The 27,885-nt window shown below is 43.1% G+C and overlaps 1 protein-coding gene across 15 annotated transcripts in view; it reads right to left on the bottom strand.

Moving 5' to 3' along the window:
* The window catches only part of UBN2 (ubinuclein 2), a 99,464-nt gene that overhangs the window by 49,263 nt on the left and 22,316 nt on the right, over nucleotides 1-27,885 (bottom strand). For 13 of the 15 annotated variants that reach the window (XM_044983162.1, XM_044983207.1, XM_044983189.1 and 10 more), the window contains 7 exons: nucleotides 23,890-24,027; nucleotides 22,843-22,955; nucleotides 13,790-14,288; nucleotides 6,609-6,691; nucleotides 5,679-5,808; nucleotides 2,128-2,246; nucleotides 1,308-1,421 (listed from right to left, as the gene is read on the bottom strand). In XM_044983162.1, coding sequence (XP_044839097.1) covers nucleotides 1,308-1,421; nucleotides 2,128-2,246; nucleotides 5,679-5,808; nucleotides 6,609-6,691; nucleotides 13,790-14,288; nucleotides 22,843-22,955; nucleotides 23,890-24,027 — 1,196 coding nt within the window. The remainder of the gene's footprint in view (nucleotides 1-1,307; nucleotides 1,422-2,127; nucleotides 2,247-5,678; nucleotides 5,809-6,608; nucleotides 6,692-13,789; nucleotides 14,289-22,842; nucleotides 22,956-23,889; nucleotides 24,028-27,885) is intronic. The other 2 variants (XM_044983182.1, XM_044983198.1) reach the window with 1 other exon arrangement.

The raw sequence follows: 27,885 nt of genomic DNA, 5'->3' as shown, positions 1-27,885 counted from the left end.
CTCCAGTTCTTGACATGTCCTCTTTTATATGGCATCCCCATGTCTGGAACGTTCTCCCACACCTGGTCTGTCATGGCTCCAATTTCTTCTTAGAACAGAGGATGCCTAAAAGCTCTATTGATGCACCATATTCCACATCACAGTACATTGTTTATTGAGACTGCAAGCTCATCTGGGTAGGGACTTTGTCTTTTTACTGTCACTAAAGCACCTGACACTGAGTTATACCAGAAAAATTGCTTTTTAGGCCTTGGTGGACAGATTGAATGAATGGGACAAAAACTGAACTCCCTTCTTGACCCTAGTGATAGTCTCTCTAGGTCAGCTTGTGATATATTGGCCATAGATGTAGATGGGCAAAGACCTCATCAGTGTCCAAGAGCTGCAAATCCAGCACCTTTCACTAATGCTGGTTTCTGCTCTGAAGTGAATTTAAGTCTTGCCTAGACTGGGAGATTTAATCTTTTTAAATACTGATTTAGTGAGATCCATTTGCTAAAAAAAAAAACCAAAAAATTTTCAGTAACTGTTAAATTTCCTGGAGTAGACAAGTCATCAGTATTTCAGGTGAGGTTCCAGGTGCTGTCCAGAATCTCAACAGTGCTATGTGATGCACAGGGGTGGCTCTAGCAATTTCGCCGCCCCAAGCACGGCGGCACTCCGCAGGGGGCGCTCTGGCGGTCGCCAGTCCCGCAGCTCCGGTGGACCTCCTGCAGACGTGCCTGCGGAGGGTCCGCTGGTCCCGTGGCTCCGGTGGAGCACGCCTGCGGGAGGTCCACCGGAGCCGCCTGTCGCCCTCCCGCTGACCGGCGGAGCACCCCCCGCAGCATGCCGCCCCAAGCACGCGCTTGGCATGCTGGGGCCTGGAGCCGGCCCTGGTGATGCAGCCCACCCCCAGCACATCCTCTTATATTAAAGTTTCTAAGGCGAGTCCTTGAGATGCAGCCTTTCAACATTCTTCTGAAATTCCTGCATCAGGGATAGCCTCCCTTTGGCCGGATACAGGATTTTACACAACTGATGGCCTTTTATACTGCTTCAGCATTTTTATGTTGTATAAAGGAACTGGAGTGGGGATTAAGGTCCCTCACCCCTCAAGTTTCAGAAACAAAGCTGCATGGGAAACTGAGATGCCTTCCTTCATACCTATCTTTTTTATAAAGCCATGTTGCCCCTGTCCCTTTCCCAAATCTTTATCGAACGTGTTTCTCACTGGGATTGTTTATTAGATGGTGCTGTGGCTCAGTGTCCCCACAGGCAGGCTAAAAAACTTGTGCAAGGTGAAAAAGGGAAATGTTATGTCACACCTCACTGTATCATCCCAGTGGAATTTCTTTCTTGGCCCAACAATCCTCTTTCCTGGCTTCTCATCATCATCTTCCTCTGACCCATTTTTCTCTCGTTCATCTTCTGCTTGCAATCTAGAACAATTTTTTTTGAGAGAGAATTAGGACTTAAAGACACAGACACATGGTGTATTCCCCTAAGAAAGGCATGAATTCTCTTGTACCAGGCTGTACAAATTGGGGAGCAGCCCTCAGGTTCTCATTATACCGTTCCCAAAGAGGCAAACAAGACCCTCCCACTCCATCTCTCCATGTGACTCTCACCTCTGGCTGGCAGGGCAAATTGTGTAGACTCCTTCAGGCCTGCTCACTGCCAGTCTAGTGCTGTGAATGTGATGACAGATGGAGGATGCTCACCAGTCAATTCTTACTCCTATACCCAACCCCAAGCCCAAATCAGTTTCCCTCATGTAGTGAAGGACAGTTTTAATAATCAGGACAAAAATAATCAAGAACATAAAAAATTACATTTCAATTCCATCTTCTTGTTTCCCACTCCTGATATGTTACAGCCTCCTTTTCCTCCCATCCTTAAGATCTTACCTCAAAGTCACTTAATGGGACCTCTTTTCAGAGTTAATTGACAGTGTTACTTAAATTAGCTGAAGGAATCAAGGATTACTTTGCACTGTTCCAATTTCCTTTTACACCCCTATATGGTCCAAGTACATTGCCTTTGCAGTATTTATACCCCAGAATTGAGAAACATGGAAATTTAACCTATGTTTCCTGCATGAATCCCCTCGCCAAATACAAATATCCAGATTTCAAAAGTACGCACTTTGCATTCTTGGCTTGATTACGAGCTTGACAGTCCTCCTGATACTTGAATAATTGTTCAGGCATGACATTGCTGACAGCCAGTCTCAGCTTTTGCAGCGGTTCCCTCAAACGGTCATCCTGGAAGGGGCAAAAACATCAAAGTAATCTTGGTATATGCACTGGAAAGGACATACCCAAGATATTTTATGAGCTGCTGCTCAGAGATTGCAATCAGGCATTAAGAGTGATTTCTAATCAATATTCCCATCAAAATGTGTGTGTCACTGAGTCCCCAGGCGATGCTCTGGAACTGCGCCCTATGAAGCCAGTCAGGACTCTGGTGAAGTCTCCTCTCTATGAGCAGACTGTCTTCAGGGCAAGAAGCTCACACGGCTTCCACCTTCCTGAGTCTGACCTTGGAGCATTCAGCATCCTCTGCCCCTTCGTGCGCTTCCCACAGCGAGTCCGCCCAGGTGGGGTCCTGGAGAAGCCAGAGGGTCCCGCACCCCTACTTCGCAGTCAGACATGACTCTTAGCCAGCCAGTAAAACAAAGGTTTATTAGATGACAGGAACACGGTCTAAAACAGAGCTTGTAGGTACAGAGAACAGGACCCCTCAGCTGAGTCCATCCTGGGGAGCAGCGAGCCAGACACCCACATCTGCCTCACCCCTCGTCCCCCGCTAGCTCCAAACAAACTCTCCAGCCCCTCCTTTCTGGCCTTTGTCTCTTTCCCAGGCCAGGAGGTCACCTGATCTCTTTGTTCTCCAACACCTTCAGCTATCCCCTTCCAGGGGGGAAGGGCCCCAGCCATTAGTTGCCAGGGGACAGGGTGTCAGCCATTTATGTGCATTGGCCCTTTGCTCTGCAACAATCTCACCCCCTAGAGACTTAAGAACTGCATAGGTGAAACTGAGGCACCCCTCAATATTCAGAGGAAAAATGAAGAACAGTCCCACTTCGTCTCAATATGGAAACTTTAGAAACAGTTCAAGCAATACCTGCTTATTGGCAGTAACAAAAAAGCATGGGAAATTCCAACATGGTTCTCTAAAATGGCACTGAACTACCACATTATGGTTAACAATGATACAAAACAATAGATTACTGTTTAATTGCTAATACAGCTGAAATGTTCAAAGGCAAATATCTAAAAAGAAAAACATTTCTATCTTTGTGCATTTCTCACAGCATTACCTCCTGGTCTCTTCAGATGACCCTTTTTACCAAAAAGGGGCTAAAAGTGTTTGACAGAAAAGTAAGAAAAATGGACTGAAGTGGGTACCAACACTTGCCAGTAAGTAATTTAAAATTAAAGTGGCCAAAAATTCCCAGTTGTACACAAGCCATTCGGGCAATATGCAAGACTGCCAAATTTTGAGGAATGATCATTTTCATAGCAAAAAAACTCCTGCAAATGTTAAGCTGATATTATATTATGCACCTACCATTTTCCCGGCTCTTAATTATTTTATCCCTGGCCACTGCAACCATTTGCCGAGAACGACTTTTACAACATTCCTACAACCAGCAAGAGGACATTGTAGCATGCAACATGTGGCACTGTCTACTCCTTCTCCCACCCCCATCCCTCCCCCCATACCACACAGGTGATAAGCCTTTTGCCTCCATGGAACACTTCCAGGCCCTGAACAAAGCATGGTCCCGAGCTCTTCCACCACCAACTCTAACTACTCGCACAAGTAGCAATGCATTAAACAGACCACCAGGGCAGCTTTACTATTCAATCATAGATCACAAAATACCTTCATTTACTCATCTTCACAGGGAAAACATACACACCCATATTTAAAAGCAAAGCAACTGTGAAAATGGAGCATGAAAATCACCAGTCATAATAAGTACAAAAGGGAGTTAAACTAAATGATTCTTGCAGTCCCTTCTTACCCTATGATTCTATGAAAGCAGCATTTTCAGACTCACAAAAAGGGTTAAATTGGCTAACCTCCTGTTATGATAATGACTTTCAACTCTGAAGCACTTAGAGGAGAGGAAAGTGATCAGGAACAGTCAGCATGGATTCACCAAGGGCAAGTCATGCTTGACTAACCTAATTGCCTTCTATGAGGAGATAACTGGCTCTGTGGGTGAGGGGAAAGCAGTGGATGTGTTATTCCTTGACTTTAGCAAAGCTTTTGATACCGTCTCTCACGGTATTCTTGCCAGCAAGTTAAAGTTGTATGGGCTGGATGAATGGACTATAAGGTGGATAGAAAGCTGGCTAGATCATCGGGCTCAATGGGTAGTGATCAACGGCTCCATGTCTAGTTGGCAGCCGGTATCAAGTGGAGTGCCCCAAGGGTCGGTCCTGGGGCCGGTTTTGTTCAATATCTTCATTAATGATCTGGAGGATGGCATAGACTGCACTCTCAGCAAGTCTGCAGATGACACTAAACTGGGAGGAGTGGTAGATACCCTGGAGGGTAGGGATAGGATACAGAGGGACCTAGACAAATTAGAGGATTGGGCCAAAAGAAACCAGATGAGGTTCAACAAAGACAAGTGCAGAGTCCTGCACACAGGATGGAAGAATCCCATTCACTGTTACAGACTAGGGACCGAATGGCTAGGAAGCAGTTCTGCAGAAAAGGACCTTGAGGTTACAGTGGACGAGAAGCTGGATATGAGTCGACAGTGTGTCCTTGTTGCCAAGAAGGCTAATGGCATTTTGGGCTGTATAAGTAGGGGCATTGACAGCAGATCGAGGGATGTGATCATTCCCCTCTATTCAACATTTGTGAGGCCTCATCTGGAGTACTGTGTCCAGTTTTGGGCCCCACACTACAAGAAGGATGTGGAAAAATTGGAAAGAGTCCAGTGGAGGGCAACAAAAATGATTAGGGCACTGGAGCACATGACTTATGAGGAGAGGCTGAGGGAACTGGGATTGTTTCATCTGCAGAAGAGAAGAATGAGGGGGGATTTGATAGCTGCTTTCAACTACTTGAAAGGGGGTTCCAAAGAGGATGGATCTAGACTGCTCTCAGTGGTACCAGATGACAGAACAAGGAGTAATGGTCTCAAGTTGCAGTGGGGGAGGTTTAGGTTGGATATTAGGAAAAACTTTTCCACTAGGATGGTGGTGAAGCACTGGAATGGGTTACCTAGGGAGGTGGTGGTGGAATCTCCTTCCTTAGAGGTTTTTAAGAACAGGCTTGACAAAGCCCTGGCTGGGATGATTTAGTTGGGAATTGGTCCTGCTTTGAGCAGGGGGTTGGACTAGATGACCTCCTGAGGTCCCTTCCAACCCTGATATTCTATGATTCTATGACTGATTTGCATGGAATTTTGTACAATCAGGTACCCCAATTTGTGTGTCCATTCATTATGTGTTATTAACTGTGTAATCTGCCATTAGAGCAGAGCTAGAAACCAGGCACAAGCAAAGCCTTCTTGATTTCTAATCTCATCTAGCCTTCAAGATGAATCAGGTCCATCGCCATAAAGGTCTTGAAATACCTGGCAAACTAGCTTTGCCTTCAGACTCTCACATCCTGCCCTTACTGTTACATACGTGACTCCTGCAGAAGCCACTCTCTTCCCATTTTACCTGGACATTGAGATGTAATTTCTTCAGACGCTTTATCAGTGTGTCCTTATTGCATGGCACAAAAGCCTCAAGATGGGAGTACACGTTGTGACGGACGATAGGACTCATCTCCTGTAACTGCAGCTCAATACTGACCAAAACAAACAAACAAGAGATAGCTAACTAGTGAGGCAATACTGGGTGAGGATGGAAACTATGCCGAAACCTAAGGAGCTTTGCATACATTACATACTCTAGTTATGCAAACAAACACACATTGAGGGTGGAGTGTTTTTCTATAGGTGTGTCAGTAAGACTAATTTTTGCAGAGAGAGATGAAAATCCATTAGCTAAGAATGAGAGTACATTCAGAAAAATATGCTAATCTAATGCATATTATCCTGGCAATACTAAACATGGTTTTGTATACCATTCAAATTTGCAATTACTCTACCAATTTCATGCCATGAATGAATCAACTGTGGCTGTTACATTTATTCAGAAATAATTTGACATTTTCTAAAATTTCTTTTTCAACCTACACTATGATCATACAAGACCCTGCCCCCAATACAAAACCACCCCAAACAAATCACCTTCCCACACCAGACACTGGGCTGCAAAGATTAGAGAATTAGAATGGGCTAGGTTTTTCCTTCTTAATAAAATCTGAAATTATTTCATTTTATGAAAACATGGGACTGTAGGGAAGTGATGTGCAAACTTCCACAGAACTCTGCTAACTACCTCAAGGCCAAGGGCACTGAAATATTTTACACTGGATAAACCATACAGATGCATCTCTGTATTGGAACTTGTCACCAGTACAGATCTTCAGCTGGTCACTAACTGGCTTAGATTAACTTGTCTTCCCCACTTGTTTAGTTTCCTTTAGGTCTTTGTAGGAGTAATTTAAAGATAACATCCCAAAACAGAGAGGTGAACACTTACTCCAGCAGAATATTGTTCATATCCTGCGTGAAGAATTTCTTCCTGCCTTCTTCATCAAACAGCTTGGCAGCCTGGAAGGAGAGCAATAAAAGTACCAAGAAATTTATAGCACATTTTACCCTAAAGATCTTTACAGACTTAAATAATATACAAACTACCTTTATGGCCATATCTCACTCTGTCTTGAAATACATCCACCGTAACAGTGAAATACCAAATCACTACAAGACTATTTAGAACAGGAAGTGAAGAATATTACTACACCTCTACCCTGATATAATGCAGGTTTGCATACAACGCGGTAAAGCTCTGACACGCTGCTCTGAGCAACGTGTTAAGGGTGCCAGGCCAGGCCAGGGCCGAGGGGTTCGATAAGGGGCAGAGGGTCTCAGGGGTGGTCAGGGGCTCCCCTTCCCCAGGGTCTGGGGGGCAGGAGCTGTGGGAGGGCACTTTTGGGGGCCCCGCAGTCCCAGAGCGGCCCGAGGGATTAGCGGGGGGCTGGGAGCAGCCTGCTCTGCTTCCCTCACCCCGGCCCCAGCTGTGTGGCTCGGGGAAGGGGGCTTGGAGGGAAGGGAGCCCCCCAGCACTCACCAGCAGTGGCGGAAGTGGAGCAGCCCAGCCCCAGTCCCCTCCACTCCGCCAGCTTCCAGCTGCAGCGCTCTGCTTCCTGCCACCGGTGAGTGTGGAGGGTGTCCTTTCCCCAACCTCCCCGCACTCACCGGCAGCAGGAAGTGGAGCAGCCCAGCCCCAGCCAGCTCCACTCTGCCAGCTCCCAGCCATGGTGCTCCACTTCCCGCCACAGGTGAGTGCAGGACCTTTCCCCAGCTGTCCCCCAGCGACACGGCTGCAGCTGTGGCAAGGAAAGCAGAGCAGGCTGGGGCCGCGTTGCTCTGCTTCCTGCTGCAGGTGAGTGCGGGGGTGCATCCTTTCCCCAATCTCCCCGCACTCACCGACGGTGGGAAATGGAGCACCATAGCTGGGAGCTGGCGGAGTGGAGCGGACTGGGGCCCGGCTGCTCCGCTTCCCGCCGCTGCCAGTGAGTGCCTGTTGGGTGGGGGCGGGGAGGTGGATGGGGTCAGAGCAGTCAGGGGACAGGGGGGTTGGGTAGGGGATGATTAGGGATGGGGGTCTCTGGAGTGGGAGGTCAGGGAACAAGGGGGCAAAGTAAGTTTGATATAACACGGTCTTCACCTATAACAGTGAGATTTTTTTTTTTTTTGTCTCCCAAGGACTGCGTTATATCAGGGTAGAGGTGTATATCGAATTGAAACTGCAGGAGAAGCGCAGATAGGCAAAACAATCATTCAATTTAGAATGTTGCCAGGTCTCTGGGATTAGTACCCCATTCTTGCTAAAAGTGCCAAAGGATCTTTCAATGAAAAAAGTTATTAGGACCTTTGTTTTAATGTCTCCTCCAAAAGATTCCACCAGCAGGGATATCCTCCCCCCGTAAAAAAAAATAAAAATAAAATCATACTGGGACAGTGGCTCACCTGAAGAGAAAAACATGACTCAAACTATACCAACAGTTGAAGCAACAGTGAAATCTCTCCTCTCAGCTCATTAAGGATTCTCTTCCTCCCTAGGATTACTGGTTCCTGCTGCAAATCCTCTGCCTTCCTAAGAGGACCTATCTCCACTGCTCCTGATGGAACCCCTGTGAAGGAACCATGCAGACAGGAGCCACATCCACTTCTTCCTCTATGGTGCTATCCAGTATTCTCTCCAGCTTTGGTTTCGTGGAGTGGAGATCCTATCTGTGCTCCCTCCTGCTGTTCCTGTATCTTCCTATGTAGAAGTTTTGACTTGAAATTAGACGAAGGTTTCTAACCATTAGAGGAGTGAAGTTCTGGAACAGCCTTCCAAGGGGAGTAGTGGGGGCAAAAGACATATCTGGCTTCAAGACTAAGCTTGATAAGTTTATGGAGGGGATGGTATGATGGGATAGCCTAATTTTGGCAGTTAACTGATCTTTGATTATTAGCAGGTAAATATGTCCAATGGTCTGTGATGGGATGTTAGATGGGGTGGGATCTGAGTTACTACAGAGAATTCTCTCCTGGGTGCTGGCTGGTGAGTCTTGTCCACATGCTCTGGGTTTAACTAATCGCCATATTTGGGGTCGGGAAGGAATTTTCCTCCAGGAAAGATTGGCAGAGGCCCTGGAGATTTTTCGCCTTCCTCTGCAGCATGGGGCACAGGTCACTTGCTGGAGGATTCTCTGCACCTTGAGGTCTTTAAACCATGATTTGAGGACTTCAATAACTCAGACATAGGTTAGGGGTTTGTTCCAGGAGTGGGTGGGTGAGATTCTGTGGCCTGCATTGTGCAGGAGGTCAGACTAGATGACCACAATGATCCCTTCTGACCTTAAGTCTATGAATCTATGAATCTTCCTAGCCCTATGGGGAGTGGGAGGAAAGATGGTCTTGCTCCTACTCCTTCCCACTGATCTCAGTCTACACTGAAATTGAAGGTGTGACAGGCAGCTCTGGTAGGCATACCCACATTAGCTTTAATCTGGGTAAGAGACTAAAATAAGAGTGAAGACACAGTGGCATGGGCTTTAGCACAGGCTGTACAAGCTGGCCTGGAGACCCTGGATACATGCGTTGCTAACCCATACTGCTGCATCTTCACTGCTATTTTTAGCATGTTAGGATACTGAAAAAGGGTGTGCTTGTGAATGCCTGGAGCAATGTGCAAGTGTGATATTCTAATATGTGAGACTACAGATAATGTAATAATCACACAGCAGTGCAATTGACTATATAGAGAATGTCATTTTTTTTTAAAATGAAAAATGTTCTCCAATCTGTTTCCATAGTCAATGTGTTACAACCAATTGTGATGATTTAAATTATTTGGTCCTGTCCAAATAGAAACCTAATTCTCTCCTGACATTTTAAAGCGTGGTGTCTCTCCTCATCCTTATGAGCATGAGGCTTCAGAAAGAAAGAAAATAGGTATATTGATTGATTGACATGCAAGCGAGACACTACCTTTTTAAGAAACTTTGGATGTGAATGCATGTAAACCTTGTCCTTCTAGATCACATACAGAGGACCAGACAAAGTACATATGCGGTGTTGTTGTAGCCATGTTGGTCCGAGGACATTAGACACAAGGTGGGTGATGCAATATCTTTTATTGGACCAACTTCTATTGGAGAGAGAGAGAGAGAAGCTTTCAAAAGCTTGTGTCCCTCCCCAACAGAAATTGGTCCAATAAAAGATGTGTCACCCACCTTATTAGAATACATAATTCACCTAATCTGCTGGCTGAGGTGATTGCCACCAAAAAGGCTACATTCAATGAGATATATAGCAAGGAAAATGTAACTAAGGTTCAATGGGAGCACCCATTAGTTTTGACACCTCCAAGTTCAAGTGGGTACAACCTCTCCAGAGCCTTCAAAAACTTAATTGCAACAGAGTTGGAAAAGACAATGATTATCAATCAGAGGGTGAAAAGCCGAAACAGTTGCTAGATGGACTTTGATTAAACTAATGTTTTAGGGATAACAGATAATCCAGAATATGATGCATTGGTAACCGGATCGGGTAAACAGATTTCTGCTGGAACAAGACAGAGAATCTCTTCCACTTTGCTAGGTAAATATACCCAATGGATTATTTTCTAGGATTTAAAAAGCATATCTTAACTCGTCTTGCACAAGCCTCTTCCTAGGAGGTTAGCCACAGAGCGATCCAGTCTGTCACATGGAGGGCCTGCAGTATGGAGTGGAGGAGGTGACTGTGGTCCAGAGAGATTAGATGTGGGTCTGCTGGCAGCGTGACTAACTTTGATCAAGTGGAAAACCAGTGTTGCCAAGGCCAACTTGGAGCTATAAGTCTGATCTATTGTATGGTCCTATCTGATTTTTAACAATACTCTGGGAAAGAGTGGAACTGGAGGAAATGTGTACAAGATCAGGTTTGTCCAGGGTAACAGAAAAGTGTCAGAGAGACTCCAGGCTGTGACCTTATTGAGAGCAAAACTGATGACATTGCCTATTGACTTTTGTTGCAAAGAGGTCTACCTGGGGAGTCCCTCACAGCTAGAAAATGGACTTGGAAATGCCTAGACAGAGACCACTCATGGTGGTTGGTAAAACAATCTGCTTAACTGGTCTGCCAAATTGTCCTTCATGCATGGAAGGTGAGAGGTTTTGAGGTTGATTTAACTGGTGATGGAAAAGTCCCACAGGTTGATTGCCTCTAGGCATAGAGTTGAGCATGCCCCTCCTTGCCTGTTCACATAAAACGTATCTGCCATATTGTCTGCAAGTATACACAGATTTCTTCCCTTAGCTGAATGGCCCTTAATTCTCAGTCATTTATATGCAGAGTTAAATCCTGTGTAGACCACAAACCATGCACCTGCAGGGAACCCAGCTGAGGCCTCCCTGAGGACAGAAGCATCTGTAACCAGGGTCAACACTGGCTGAGGAGGAGGAGGAAACACAATCCCCACTCCCACCTCTCCATACACATTTGAAGGGTTTGAACTTAGCCAGCTTTGATGTGGGAGGAAGGGAAGACAGAGTTTGCTACAAAACCTTGGTGGGCTCCACAATAACTTCATTAATTGGAAGCACCACCCAAGAAGGTCCTGCAGTAGCTAAAATGTCAATCAGCCTGTGGGATGACTCAAACTTCTTCCACCTGGATATTCAAGGTGGAACCCACTCTTTTTAAAAGGTCTTGATGGGCCAAATAGTCAACAGGTGGGGGTGACGAATCCTCTGAAACCACTGCCTCATCAGGTAATGAACAGGATGAAGCCAAAATTGGCTAAGGTAGACCCTCCCCTGGCTTTTCAAAGGGGAGATTCACCTGAGCAACATCCTCCTGCTTGATACTGAGCCTGGTACCAGGCATGCTCTCCTTGGTGGGATGGTACTTGACCTTACTTGATGCAGCAGAAAGGGGTGGGCGTGGAAAGGACCTGGAAGTAGGGGGGAAATTCTCAAGGGTTCCAAAACAGCAATTGGTTAGGCAGAGGAGCCTAATTACTTCCAGGCCATGGATCACTACAGGTCAGTCAGGACAGTCCCTGCTCAGGGTGCCAGGGTGTTAAGACCTCAGAGGGGAATGAAGAAATACATGACATGACTTCATAGTCTGAAGATGAATCAGCCTCTTCTGACCAAGGAGGAAGGGAGGTGCTGTTCATGTTTGTGCTCGTGATCAGCACTGGAAGTCCTGGGATGATGGTACCAGAGAAATCATCTCCAGCTTCCCTCTTGATGGCACCACACAATGAGGCTCTTGGATATCCAGAGGCGCCCATGGTACCAAAGTCTGTATTGTAGTAGCTGGCAAAGTTTGACCTGTGGTCTTTGGTACCAGATAAGAGGTCTCCTACACCACCTGAGACAATGGTACCGAGAGGCTCAATAAGTCACTTGCAGCAGTATAAGCCACTGGAGTTGATGGCACCAAGATTGTCTATGGTTGATGAGTCAATACAGACAGCACAGAGGAGCTTCACTGTGCCACTTCATGGGCCGGATGCGACAGTGCCTGTGCCAGATTCGACAGTCCTGACTGAGCAAATGATTGCCTCATGGAGTGCCTCAACTTCGAGTGCTCTCTACTTCCATTATCTGCATGCCTGCTGAACTTCGGTGACAGATTCTCCCTCTCCCTTTGGGGGCAGACCTGCGATGTTACGTCCTCAGCACTAGGAAAGGTGATCAGTGCAGAGACTCAGACAATACAGGTGGAGTGGTGCTCACTGAAGCCAGAACACTCAGCATCCATTCAAAGCAGGAAGGTACAGCGCTTCTTCCATAAGGAGAAATTTAAGTCAGCCTGTCCTGTCTTTCTTGGTTCTAGGTTTAAAGTCCCTACAAAATTGAGACTGATCCCTGATGTGCAACTCCCCAAGACGCTTCAGGCAACAGGAATGCAAGTCACTCAGTGGCATCAGCTCCTTGCAGGAGCAGCAGGGCTTAAATCCTAGTAACCAAGACATGCCCTAGTATGGTTCCCAGTAATGGGAACTGAAGTTTTTGAAAAAAATTTAAAAGAAAAACTTATAACCATCGCTAACACTATAAACTACTAAACTAATAAAAATGGGTACAAGTTATATATAAATAGAAGGACAGAACTTGCAATTGCATGACAACGGTCATGGGTGGTAAGGTACTGAGGAGGGAGAGGTTAGGGACAGCCCCACCCTCTATCACACCATGCAGCAGTGCAGGGTAGCTGGGGATGCATGTGCCACTTCAATGGGTATCCTTGAAGGAAAAAATTGACCATAGTGCACTGGGTGCACGCTATCCCTGAAGTGGAATGGACATATAATCACCCAAAGAAAAACTGACTAGTTTATTTTTCATCCTTCAAATTGATATGCACACAATAAATAAGCAGCATGGTGAAAAAATTAATACTTTCAGTTTCAATAAGATTAAGGTTACAATAAAATAACTTAGATTTAAAAAAAAACAAAAACTAAATCCTTAAAGATTTTAAACCTGACAGTATCTTTGTGAATGAACTTGGACTCTGTCCTCCTTCCTACATCTACAAATGAAAATGTTCAGAAATCATTAAAATTAGCAAAAGAGTCCAAGTTCTAAAAATTACCACTGAAACTGAAAGGACATATTGTGTCTCTCCCTGATACAAAGTGGGAAAGTCTCTTTAAAAATATCACCAGTTTACTCCTTCCTGATTGAACTTGGCAAGAAGGGCAGGAATAAAAAGACAATATTAGCAAAATAAATGAGCAAGGAATTAGGAGTTAAAGATGGAAAAGATTTATTAAGTCATCTAGTCTATCCAAGCCCAAAACTCACTAGTACTGGATTTTTCTGTACAGAATATTCAACTGTTTTGTGTAGTCATTTTAGCTCAAGCAATGAAGTTCCCACTACTTCCCTACGGAAAGCATTCCACAAGCTATTGTGAGGTAAAATAAACTAAACAATAGATCTTGTTTCTGGCAAATATTTCCTTTATATTCAACCTACATCATCTTTGCTTAGTTTCACCTACTTAATCTTACTCTCAGCCCCTGGGGGTGAACCAAACAATTATGATCCCTTCCTGATATTTCTACCAGCATTTAAAGGGTATGACAATGCAGCTTAGGCTGTAACTATTCCTCTCGGCTCTCAAGGGTCCTTGAATGCAATCCCCTACCAATGAGTTTACACTTACTATTCGTAGGTCTCCAATGCGCTTTTCAAGAAGTACAGGCAGGCCTTCTGGGAGGGCAGGCACCTGCTTTGGTGTCATGACCTGAGAGGTGTTGGTTGGCTGAGTGGCACTTCCATTCTCTCCTGATGGCTCGGACACTGGGCTGCCATTAGAGGTGCCGTCAAGCAGCTTGTCAAAGTCAATTTCTCCCAGAATCTCCAGGGCACTTTCGGCTTCCTGCAGGAGCTCATGCTCATTTGTGCTACCAAAAATGGAGAGGACAGGATCGGTAACCCTGAGGTTCAAGTCTGAGACATCATTTCCTGTGGTAGCAGAGGAGGAAGGGGCTTTACTAGGGGTGGAGGTGGCAATAGTCACTGGTGGTTCTGGATTGGATTCTTTCTTCCTCAGGGCTTCCTTCTCCTTTTGGAACTTCCGGATCATGGCTGCCAAAGAAAGCGAGTCCTTGTATAACTTCTTCTTCTTCTTTTCAGATTTGTGTGAATTTAAAGCCATTACTCTGCAGAGAATGGAAACTTTTGTTAGAACGCATACAACTGCCAATGCCAAAGTCACTTTCTGCAAGCATGTGGGAATTTACAACGGCTCAAAAATAACCAGTGGGGAGGAAGAGCAAAGTCAGGTTGTGTGCATGCACCATGAGATTTTTTACCCAATCAAAATAATATAGACCTCGTTGCCAACCAAACTGCTCCTTTTCCATGCTGCCCATCTCTTCATCATCCACCACTACTAAATCCTGCACACAATACAGTATTAACAAAATAAAGCTTATCCTAATGAATGGTGAAAAGCAAATTATGGAGGAATCAGTAGACTCCATAGTTAAAGACAAGAGTCTAAACTTATATTCTAAAGCTATTTTCTCTATTGCCTTCCAAACATTTGAATGGTGACCAGTTTGCTTTTGATTTGGTATATTTAACTATCATATGGCAGAAATTTTTCCTAAGAATTTTGAAAGTGTAGGATTAATGTTTATATCCTACTCAATCAAAATGAAGTTCTTATATATTTCCTCGATTTCTCTCTTTTTTTTTAAGCATGTTATAAGCAATAGCAGGTTTTCAAAGTTAATTCAAGAATCTTTATCTTTATGTACTATCCAGAGAGAACAGGAAGGATCAAACCAAAAGATAGCTTAGTTACGCTGCCTGTTTGTTACAAATATTTAAGATTTTGGAGGACTATAAAAAGTTCTCCAGGATCAGATAACAGAAAACATGACACCGTCTCATTGGATACATATTTTTAAGTCTCAACTAACAAAGGCTGCATTGGTAGGAAGACTGGATAGGATGGACGCCTGGAGCAGGAAGGTAGGGACTGAAGAGGTTAACAGAGATTTCCTGAGAAGGGAAACCTGATGTGGTTATGAAATGTAACGAGAGCAGGCAGGACAGGAGAGTCTAGTTGTGGAAAGAAGGGCAGGTGGAGTGGCAGGGAGCAAACAGAAGATGCACACGAGAAGAAACATGGTGAAAAGATGAAAAATAGTAGCCTAGGAGATAAAGGAATTACAACTTATAGCAGAAGTAAAAAGGAATAGGTATAAAAAGGAATACACTACAGTGAGAAAATGAAGAATCAGAGGAGAAAAGTCTGCATTAGGAAAAAACATGCTGCAAGTGCCTCAAATGCTGTCTTGTTTGGCATTATCAACCTGGAATTCAGTATCATCTTAACATATTAAGATTTCACTAGTGCATGAATGCCTGAGTATCACAGCACTTCAAGCACTGAAACATTCAGCACTGAAATCTTTACACATGAAATCTGATGGTGATATACACAGTTAGAAAACTACAGGGAATGATATAGGAGAGGCATGGAGAAATGCCAGGAGGAGGAGACTGGAGGCATAAAGAGCAACAATACTGCTTTCCACCTTACCTTTCTAACAACACTTTCTATATAGTTTCCTTCACTGCACGCCTCTATGGGCACCTGCTGTTAACAAATGTGAATGGAGCAAAGGAAAGCAAGGGCACAAAGAGACAGGTGAAATGAAAAAAGGAGACTAAGGATGGGAAGGAGACTTCTTGGCATGAAAAAGAGGGAAGGGAAAAGAGAAGAAGAGAAAAGAGAGGGGAAAAATATTGCTGGTAAGGGGCCCTGGGCAGAACAGAGATGCTGATCTTCATGGACTCCAGGCTCCTTTTGCATACAGTAGAACCTCAGAGTTACAAACAGCTTGTGAACAGAGGTTGTTCATAACTCTGAAATGTTTGCAACTCTGAACAAAACATTATGGCTGTTCTTTCAAAAGTTTACAACTGAACACTGACATAATACAACTTTGAAATTTAATTATGCAGAAGAAAAATGCTGCTTTCCTTTTTTTTTTTTAGTAGCTTACATTTAACACAATACTGTACTGTGCTTGCTTTTTTTGGTCTCTGCTGCTGCCTGATGGTATACTTCCAGTTCCAAATGAGGTGTGTGGTTGAATGATCAGTTCGTAACTCTGGTGTTCGTAACTCTGAGGTTCTACTGTACTTAATTTCTCCTGCTTCTCTCTTCCCTGCTCAAGGTTTTGTGGCATTACTATGGATATTTAAATATTAAATTACTAATGCCAAACCATGGGTTTCCCAAGCAAGAACTTCATTAGCTAACAGTTATGGTTGGAAGTGCTACTACAGAGAACAATTATTATAAAAATTAAACTGTGGAAATCACTAGCTAAGGTATACAATTCTGATGCTAAACATCAGGCATGTCTATAATGCCCCACAGTTCAGACTAAGGAGATGTGAATAGCAGTATGTACCAAAGTGCTGCTCTGTAACTCCACCATGGAGATGCTGTGGGCATGAACTCAAATCTATATTAGTGTGAACCCAGGACCTTCAAGACTGCACCTACAGCATCCTCGTAGGAGAGAGAAAGCACAGCTCTTTGGTATACACTGCTATTTGCATCCCCTTACTCCAAAATGCAGGGCAGAACAGACATGCCTTTTCCATGCAATTCGTTAATGTACACCTACCTAGACTGCAAATTTCTGTCTGAGCAACAAGCCAGTCTCAACTTTGCATCTGTATTGCTGCTCTGAAGTTGTGGAGAGAAGAAACTCAAAACAACCTTCCCATCCATAAGAAGTTTGATCTCAATGACAACAGCCACTATAATGCATTATTGAGACTTGTAAAGTAGATGAACAAACACTATTCTACTTTATAGCTATATATAGTCTACTAATCATACATAAGAACGGCCATACTGGGTCAGACCAAAGGTCCATCTAGCCCAGTATCCTGTCTTCCAACAGAGAGAATGAACAGAATAGGTACTCATCAAGTGATCCATCCCGTCACCCATTCCCAGCTTCTGGCAAACAGAGGCTAGGGACACCATCCCTGCCCATCCTGGCTAACAGCTATTGATGAACCTATCCTCCATGAATTTATCTAGTTCTGTTTTGAACACTGTTATAGTCTTGGCCTTCACAGCATCCTCTGGCAAGGAGTTCCACAGGTTGACTGTGCATTGTGTGAAGAAATACTTCCTTTTGTTTGTTTTAAACCCACTGCCTATTAATTTCATTTGGTGACCCCCTAGTTCTTGTGTTATGAGAAGGAGTAAATAATACTTCCTTATTTACTTTCTCCATACCAGTCATGATTTTATAGACCTCTATCATATCCCCCTTAATCATCTCTCTTCCAAGCTGAAAAGTCCCAGTCTTATTAATTTCTTCTCATATGGAAACTGTTCCATACCCCTAATCATTTTTGTTGCCCTTTTCTGAACCTTTTCCAATTCCAATATATCTTTTTTGAGATGGGGCAACCACATCTACATGCAATATTCAAGATGTGGGCATAACATGGATCTATAGAAAGGCGATATGATATTTTCTCTTATCTACCCCTTTCTTAATGATTCCCAACATTCTGCTCACTTTTTTGACTGCCACTAAACACGGAGAGGATGTTTTCAGCAAACTATCCACAATGACTCCAAGATCTCTTTCCTGAGTGGTAATAGCTAAATTAGACACCATCATTTTATATGTACAGTTGGGATTATGTTTTCCAATGTGCATTACTTTGCATTTATCAACACTGAATTTCAGCTGTCATTTTGTTGCTGAGTCAGCCAGTTTTGTGAGATCCCTTTGTAGTTCTTTGCAGTCCGCTTTTGACTAAACTATCTTGAATAGTTCTGTGTCATCTGCAAATTTTGCAACCTCACTGTTTACACCTTTTTCTAGATCATTTCTGAATACGTTGAACAGTACTGGTCCCAGTACAGACCCCTGGAGGACACCACTATTTACTTCTCTCCAATCTGAAAACTGATAATTTATTCCTAGCCTTTGTCTCCTATCTTTTAACCAGTTACCAATCCATGAGAGGACCTTCCCTCTTATCCCAGGACAGCTTACTTTGCTTCAGAGCCCTTGATGAGAGACCTTGTCAAAGGCTTTCTGAAAATCTAAGTACACTATATCCACTAGATCCCCCTTGTCCACATGCTTGTTGACCCCCTTAAAAAATTCTAGTAGATTGCTGAGGCATGATTTTCCTTTATAAAAATCAAGTTGACTATTCCCCAACAAATTATGTTCAACTATGTGTCTGACAATTCTGTTCTTTATTATTGTTTCAACCAGTCTGCCAGGTACTGAAGTCAGGCTTACCAGCCTATGATTACCAGGATCACCTCTGGACCCCTTTTTAAAAATTGGCATCACATTAGCAATCCTCTAGTCATTTACAAAGGGATATAGTATGTGATCATGTAACTAAAGGCTATAACACACGGACAAGGAGACCAAATTAGGATTGCACAGGTAACCTTCATTCTGCATTTGCTAACTTGAGTGCCTATCTTTGCAAACTTAACATTCTTTTAACTTTAAATTGTGTGCAATCCCATTGGTTTTTAAAAAAACAAAGTGAAAAAATAGACATTCCATCACGTGGAACAGAGATGAACAATGTAGGTGACAATAACAGAGCTGGAACCTTTGGATTCACAACACACATCTCTGCCACTTAAGCTAACAGAGTTACTGATGGCACTATCAGACTGTCATCATGTATATATGGGCCAGCCACTAGACGTGGATAAGAAACACTGCTAATGGGGTTCACAGATGATATTTGCTGAGAGCAGAGGTAATGGAAGGTTTGGGAATTTTGGGTTACATTCCAGGTTCTGGAGGAGAGTTCACTCTAATGGTCCCCTCAAGCCTGACTCCTTTTGCCCCAAGCTCTCCAAGTTATACCCATCCCAATCCTCTCTTTGCTCTCCCCACCAGCTCTTCGTATCCTCCCTCTAGCGTCTCATCACGGTCTCAGTCTTCTCATCTAGCAAGTACTTGCCTCCCCTCTGAACAGCACGTCTGAGTCTTCATTCCTCCACCTCAGCTCCCACTCCCAGTTTCCCTCCCCAGGCTCTTCACTCCAGTCTCCTTACTTCCTCACCTAGCCAGTCCTAGCCCCCAACCTACCACTGGCTCCTCATGTGATCTCTCTTCCCTGCTGCAATGGCTCTAAATCCTAATCTTCCCCCTGTACTGGTTCCCAATCCTTTCTCATACCCACATTTCCCTTCCCCACAGCTGGCTCCCAATTCCAGTCTCCCTCCCCCACAAGGCAAGCTCTTACTTCCACAGTTCTGTCTCAGCCCCAGTCTCCCCCCATCCTCTTGTCCCAATCTACTCCCTCTACTGCCACCCATCCCAGGTCCAGTTCTCACCCCCTCTGCATTCAAGTCAAAAGGCTTTTTCCTCCTTGCTGCCTGAGCCCCAACAATGGGAACACAGACTACAAAGAGAGACAGTCTCCCTTTTTTGAAGTCAGTTGTTCAGTGCCACTGCAGCCAGAAGTAGCAACTGCAAAGTAAGTCTTGCTCAGTCCTGCCACCCTGCAGAATTTAGCTGCCAAACTCCAAGAAGACTCTATTGAGCATGTATGAATTGAGATTTTTTTTTTTCCAAATCTTTAGAACTTGGGCAAATGTGTGTGGTTTAATCACAGGAACAGCGAAAGACACGTCCGAGGCCAGGATGACACCCCTGCCAAATTTCCAGTCACTGTTCCATAGCATGGTGGCACTAAACTTCTCAATGACACAGTTTTGGATTTGACTTTAACATGGGCAAAACCACTTACTTTTTCCTAATCTTATTTTCACAAACTACTGAACCATTTTTGCTGAAACTTAAAAAAACAAAAAAGCCAGCCTGAGGAAGGCACCCAGCATGGGAAATTACACCCCACATGGCTAAAATTTGGCACACTTATAACTGAGCAATTGAAAACAGGGTCTTTATAATCAGAATGGCTGTGTAACCTTAGCTAAAGATGGTGCTATTAGTACAGCATGTAACAAACTCCTTTTTGGACTAACAGCACAGAGTGTGTCATAACACTATTTCTATATTTGTCTGTGTACATTAGGCTCTCTGAAAACCCTATCACCATGGTATGCAAAAGCAGATAGTAATGGATGAGACAATTACACAAGTATATGTATATATACCATCTAGGTTTACATCACTCTTCAGATTTAAGATTTCATCTTATAGAAGGCTGCTTAAATTCCCTATGATAAAAATCATGGTGAAGGAATACTGAGGATGGGAATGGTAAAGTTATGATAGCAATATATTGGCATTTTAAAAAAATTGTCCTATGTCCAAAACTTCCATTCTATATAACTACTTAAAGTTCTTCATCCAAAAAGAAGCAATCTTTGAACTTAAAGGCCTCATTTTGCAAGCCTTTAATACCTTGAGTAATACATATACCGTATATACTCAATCATAAGCTGGTTCGTTTATAAGCCGACCTCCCCAAGATGTATAAGTGAAAATAGAAAATTTTTATAACCTGGCCCTACAATTCAGGGGTCAGCAAACTTTGACTCCCGAGCCATCAGGATAAGCCGCTGGGGGGCTGAGATGGTTTGTTTACCTCGAACATCCGCAGGCACGGAGGTAAACCTAATTAAACAAGGTGTCCCGGCGTGCCAGCTGCTTACTCTGATGGGCCTGGACAGTAACTGGTGGGGAATATTTTTGGGGGGGAGGGGAGCTGGGAGTCAGGGGAGTAACCCATATGACCACCCCCACATGACCCCACCCCTAGCCCAGGACCCCCACTCTCTCCCCATCCCATCCCTTTCCACCTTATCTGGGGAGGGTCAAGGGAGGATGTCTCTGACCTGGCTGGAGCTGCTTCAGCAGGCTGGGCAGCACGGCCACAGCCTGCTCTGGGGGGCGGGGCCGAGCAGCACTGCTGCAGCCTGCCAGCCCTGGAGCTGCAGCTGCTTTGGAGTGTGGGGGGAGAGCAGCGTGGTGGCCAGAAGCGGAGAGACATTGGCCCCGCCTCTTCCCTTCTGTCTCTGCTGTCTGTGCTGCCTCTCCTTGCTCCCTCCGTTGGGAGGAGGGGCTGTGTCCTACCTCTCCCTCTCTATACCCGTTCATAAGATGACCTCCTCTGGTGCTTCCCTTTTTTACTAAAAAAATTTGGCTTATGAATGAGTATATACGGTACTTCTGATTAAGATCACCACTTTAGATTATTAGAACAATTAAAGCTATTCAAATTTTCACAAGTGAAGCAGAGTGATGGGCCAGAAATTAAAAACTGAAGTTTCCAACCAACAAAGACTTGTGCGCATGCTTAACTTTATGCACTAGTGAGTAGTCCCATGGAAATCAATGGGACTATTCAGAGAGTGTAAAATTAAGAACATGCATAAGTCTTTGCAGGATGGAGGCTTCAGTTTGTTCAATGACACACTAGCCTGAATGTTGTCACTTTCTGATTCGCATATAATATTATTATCTCGGTTGACAATATTGCAGTATAAATGTAGAGGAAAAATATCCATTAATTTTCTTACTCTTAGGTGAAAACATTTTTGTCCATATTACATTTTGTAAAATTCTCCCCCACTCCTCTTCAAAAGGAAAATAAAATTTTGGGCAGAAAACTAGATCAGTGCCCATTTAGTTACCCAAGCAATTAAAATAAACCCAACATCATATTCTATTATAGACTAATTACATGACAAATTTCTGTTTTCTTAAGTTTCAGCTATTACTGAGAGTAACAGTCTCAAACTTGCGTTTTAATCTTGTCAAATGTGGGTTTCCTTCCAACTTTAGGCAACTGACTTTCTCCACACAAGTTTTTGGTTTGTTTTTTTAAATAGGAATGGTAAAAGTAAAATTTATAAATCAAACTTGACTAATTGATCAGAGATATTGCTTGTAAAGCTGCAGCCCAGAACAATTCTTACAAAATTTATGGTCACATTATTTTAAGCCCCTGAAAAAGGAGTTTTAAATTGGGAAGTATGATATAAACTCCATTATTGTGCTAACTCTAGGAAGTCCCCGGATAGTGACTGAGAATCTTATATAAAGGCTGTACCACTAACACCCAGACACACACCACTGCCCAAGCCCTAAAAAGCAATATATATCAATTTTAGTACAATGGACTGATCCCACTTCTATCCCACTCCCTCACTGTTCTTTTGATATCCACATGTCACAACTTTACATTTAGGCTTGGAAGGATTAGATTTTTATCGGTAAGTGTCAGCCAACATCGATTTCTCCATACACAAACCCACAAAAAATATTTTTATCGATAATAATGGAAATTTATAGATAAGCAAAGTAAGAAAAATAAAGTTTGTGAACTTATTAAAGTCTGATTTAAGGATATTTCATTTGTATATTTTGACATGTGATGTTAATTTTTTTCCAACAGTGATAAAGCATTAACTTCTTTGAATCTCACCATCTGTCATTAAATTGTTTGATCCCTTCCATAATTTTCCACAGCTGTGAAAATTTAAATAGATAAAAATCTAAAAAAAGCTTTACAAAAAAAATCGATATCCCTCAAAATTAAAAAATAAAACTCAAGTTCTGCCTACCCTATTTATGTTTAACTATATTCAGCAAAAAAGTCAAGACTGGCAAACGAACTCAATAGGGGATGAGGGGACATTAAGCTATTGCTTCTCTTGTTACAGTGAGGTGCCCTCTCCTTTAAAAACCTGACAGACGGACCTACCCCAGCTGCTTAGGAACTTTCATTTTCCGAGGCTTTTTCTCCTTCTCTGTGCCCTCTTCTTTCCGCTTCCGCTTCTTAATCCCATGGTCCTCTCCTTCTTTTAGTTTGGATACCTAAAGAACCAAAAAGGTGATAGCGTTACCTCTGCTCTACAATGTTTTTATACAATAAGTGCTTCAGCCTCATGTCTAGCAAGTCAGAGACGACATCATCACTGTTAAGCAACTGGATTAAAAAAAAAAGGGTGGGGGTGAAGGGCACTCCTTCACCTGTTTAGCCCACCAAGAGCTCAAGGCCTCAATTACATATTTTCTTATGTACTTTCTTTTTGCTTCTCACTACTTTAGATGACAAATTAGACATAAGTGTTCTTAGACTAAGGGCTTGTCTTCATTACCCGGGTAAAGTCAACCTATGTTACACTACTCCAGCTAAGTGAATAAGGTTCCTCCTTTGTGCTATTGGAGTGTATGTCAATACTTGAATATTAACAACAAATGTTTTTAAAATTAAAAAGATACAAGATAATGAGACTGACATCACCTCAGGGGTGAAAGTAATCAAATTCTTATCGGTACGGCGGCCTGACTCCGGGCATCCGGAAGGGGTGGGGCCTTGAGTGGAAAGGGCAGGGCTTGGGGTCAGCCTCCCCATCCATGCTGCCTGGCCCGCACCACCTAGGGCTCTGGCGGTGATTTAAAAGGGACCAGGGCTCTGGCTGCTGCTGCGGTAGCAGCGGCCGGGAGGGCTCCTTTTAAATCGCCGGCCCCGGGGCACCTTCCCCTTTTGCCACCCCCATTGGCAGCCCAGCCAGTAGTGCCTGCCAGAGGGTCCTTTGCCACAGCAGCGCTTTAATGTCGGCTGGGTACGGGCTGGTACCGGCTTCTTACCGGTATGCCGTACCGGCCACCTTCAACCCTGCATCACCTATCTCTTTATCAGCAAGCTTTCAGTCTTCTCATTTTGTTGTAGCCAGATTATGAAGCCTTTCCTGATTTTCAAAATCAGCCAGAAATTCCAGGAGGAAAAAAAACTAAGATCACTTGCTTTAGGTGGCCTGTGCTTTTTGTCCTCTGCAAAGTCTTCATCCTCTGAATCAGATGCTTGGCGGAATTGCAATGTTCCCGTGTTGATATAAAATCCCCCATATTTGGTTGTCAGAGATGCAGGAACCAATTCATCATACTGGGCAGGAAACAGAAGAGTCAGATAATTAACCAACATCTATCACCTTATTAATAGGAAACAATTCACTTATTTAAATACAGTCTCTGAACATGAGGTATTAAACACAAACATCTTACATAACTTGCAAGATTTCAAATAATAAACATACCAGTGCTGCTGAAAAGTTATTTGTCAAGGCTGTGGAGTGCTAGTATCACAGTATCAATCCACTGCTTTTGAAGCAACTAAAAAAAATTCATATTTGGGAGACAGCTAGGGTCACCACAGTGTTGATGACACACTATTCATGGAGTGGCAGCAGTGGCACACCAAAAAACACCACCTGTTAGATGTCGTCCCGGTTTATAGGGACAGTCCCTACATTTGGTTTTTTTTCTTATATAGGCTCCTATTACTCCCCACCCTCTGTCCCGATTTTTCACACTTGCTGTCTGGTATCAGAGGGGTAGCCGTGTTAGTCTGGTTCTGTAGAAGCAGCAAAGAATCCTGTGGCACCTTATAGACTAACAGACGTTTTGCAGCATGAGCTTTCGTGGGTGAATACCCACTTCTTCAGAGCTGTCTGGTCACCCTATTAGGAGATGTAACAGTCATTTAGGTCAATACTCTGTTTCTGACAGTGTCTACTACCAGAAGGTTCAGATGATGGTACATGAAACCATGTAGCAGACAATTACTGAATAACCACCCAAAGGTCAACATAGAATATTTCTTCACAACTCTATCAGTTACTGGGTGACTTACATACTGCAGTATGTAGGTTTAATATTTAGTATACCTGGATTTTTCTTCAAAATCCTACTAAGATCTTGGCCTCACCAAGATCCGCTAGCCACAGACTCCACAGATTTATTATAAGTTGAATAAAAATATCCCCATTTATCAATTTTTAATGCGTTTGCATTTCAATTTCACAGAATTCACTCTTATTTTTCTAGTATGAGAAAGAATGCCCAATTTACCTTCTCTATACCATTCATTTTTTTTGCATGCCTCTAACATGATTCTCTCTCAATTTCTCTTTAAATGGTCCTTATCTTTCCATGCCTCTAATTATTTTCATCACTTCTTCCTAGACCCTTTATTTCAGCTATATATATATATATATTTGGCTAGTAGGGGGGATATGATATAAGTCTATAAAATCATAAGTGGTGTGGAGGAAGTGTTATTTACCCCTTCACATAACACACAAACCAGGGGTGAACCAATGAACTTAATAGGCAGCAGATTTAAAACAAACAGAAGTCAATCTGTGGAACTCATTGCCAGGGAATGTTTTGAATGCCTAAAGTATAACTGGGTTCAAAAAAAGAATTAAATAAGTTCATGGTGGATAGGTCCATTAATGGCTTTTACCCTAGATGATCAGGGACACAATGCTATGCTCTAGGTGTCCCTAAACCTCTAACTGCTAGAAACTGGGACTGGACAAGAAGGGATGGATCACTAGATATATTTCCCTGTTTTGTTCACTTCCTCTGAAGCATCTGGCACCAGCCACAGTCAAAAGACAACATACTGGGCTTGATGGATCACTGGTTTGACGCAGTGTGGCCAACCTTAAGAAAGGTTGCCCCTCTCTTGGCTTGCGGACTCATTCTCAAAAGTTAAAAATGAAATTAATTGCTCTTATGACTGTCTAAAGGCAGTTCTTTAGACAATCAAGCACTCTAGTCATTCTGTTTTGGACTATTGTGCAAAGGCTCCTTATTTTTGTTCTTATATTTAGCATGTCTGAATCTCAGTCAGAAATATTTAGGTTTGTCTCTATGTAAGAGAACTATCAGTCTCAGTTCTGATACAGCCTAATAAAAATTCAAATACCTAAAAATTATGGATGTCCATTTGGTTTTGAAATCTAGATCTGGTCATAGGTAGTAACACTAATCCAGCCTTTTACTAATACTACCATTTGTTCTGTCCACAAATATTTTACTTGTTATATCTCACTCCAGTTTCAAGCCAATAGAAAAAAGACTGACAGGGCAGAAACATTCACACTGAGCTATACAGTCACATCTGTGTTAAGTCCTGGAGATGGTTTGGTGTATATATAGACACACGGGTTTGTTTTCGTTAAGCTCACTGTAGAAAATCCATGTCTTCCACTACAGTGCTGTAGGACAATGAGAACACATTTCCATCAAGCACAACTTATCCTGAAATGCAGGTGGGCTTAGTGGTTAAAAGGCACATGCAATGTCATTTGTTGTAAGCTTGATAATATTCAAGTGTAACTACAGAGTTAACCACTGATAAAGCACATTCTCCTTTACCTCCTCTCTCAGTACTTGTGTAATTTTTGTCAGTCTTAGCCCTAGTTCACAATCATTAGCCCACTGTATGGAGTCAAGAAATTGAAATCATGTGACTGATAGTTGCCGTAGCCTGGTAATCTGGCAGCTTCAAGTATGTAGATCTGATTGTTCTGCAGTTATAGCTCTAAAGATCCAGAAGTATTTACTTTTCAGGTTTGCTGCCCCTAAGGATAAGTTTTCAGAAATAATGGCCAGGACTGTCTTCCAGTACTATGAACTCCAACAAAGCACTTTCTAGCTTTTCAAAAAGAGATCCCCTCCTCGGAAAGCAGGGCTGCCCAGAGGATTCAGGAGGCCTGGGGCAAAGCAAAAAAAGTTGCAATACTATAGAATACTATATTCTCCTGGGGGCCCCTGCAGGGCCTTGGGCAAATTGCCCCACTTGCCCCCCCCCTAATCTGGGCAGCCCTGTCGGAAAGTAAGGAAGACTTCAGTCACAGTGGTAGTTATGTCCATCATGAAACACGTGTCCACAAATCTGCCTGTATTGATCTCCTTAACTCGGACCGTCTCAGCCCCAGCTCAATTTCTTCAGTATGTTCCAAATAGGGCACAATCACAATCATTGCCTTTCATGCAACTGCAAGATTTCAAAAACTGAAGTTGCATTTAGCAACTGAATAAGTGATGTTAAGCAAGGTAAACTTCTGGATCTCATTTTTCATTTTACAGAAGAGCGAGCTTTTTTATGGCCAAATTGCCATTTTCTGCTTCCACGCATTTCACATGCAGAGCTGTCACATACATGTAACAGTTAGAAGAGGACTACTCTTTTCAGAAAGACGCATGCATTTGGCAAGTTACCAAAATAAAATAATAATGATACACCTCTACCCCAATATAACGCTGTCCTCTGGAGCCAAAAAAGTCTTACTGCGTTATAGGTGAAACCACGTTGTATCGAACTTGCTTTGATCCGCCAGAGTGCACAGCCCCGCCCCCCCCGGAGCACTGCTTTACCGCATTATATCCAAATTCATGTTATATCTGGTCATGTTATATTGGGGTACAGGTGTATTTAGATTTCCATTAATTGTGAAAGTGCCTTAAGTTTTTCATATTGGTTTAACATACTCTTCTGCACCACATGCTTTAAGATTACTTTGCTCAGGGCCATCAGTTCTGCCTTCTGGTGATTCAAGATTTTATTTTTATTTGGTTTTAGTTTTAAACCCAAGGAACTCAGGGTGATTTGATGTTTTCCAGACATTTCTCTTTGTAAAAAGAAGTCAACCAAGTCAGTGTGCAATTTTTTTTAAATACAGATGTTTAGTTTGGAAATTAATATTTGGCACTATGTTAAGCTTCCTGGCCCTGACAGCACCAAAGGCTTCAGTTCAGCAAGGTACTTACACATATGGCTAACTTTAAGCACCTCAGGTGTCTCATCAAAGTCAATGGAATTGCTCACGTGCTTGAATTTAGACACCTGCTTAAGTACCTTGCTGAATTAAGTAGTACAGAGGCCCTTTCCCTTCTAAAAGGGAATCAAATTACACTTTATAGAAATAGCGAATAATCAAATTGTTGTTAA

This window comes from Mauremys mutica, chromosome 1 (genome assembly GCF_020497125.1).
Source record: "Mauremys mutica isolate MM-2020 ecotype Southern chromosome 1, ASM2049712v1, whole genome shotgun sequence".
Taxonomy (NCBI): Eukaryota; Metazoa; Chordata; order Testudines; family Geoemydidae; genus Mauremys; species Mauremys mutica.
Note: the sequence above shows the minus strand (reverse complement) of the source record. Positions and strands in the feature narration are given on the sequence as shown.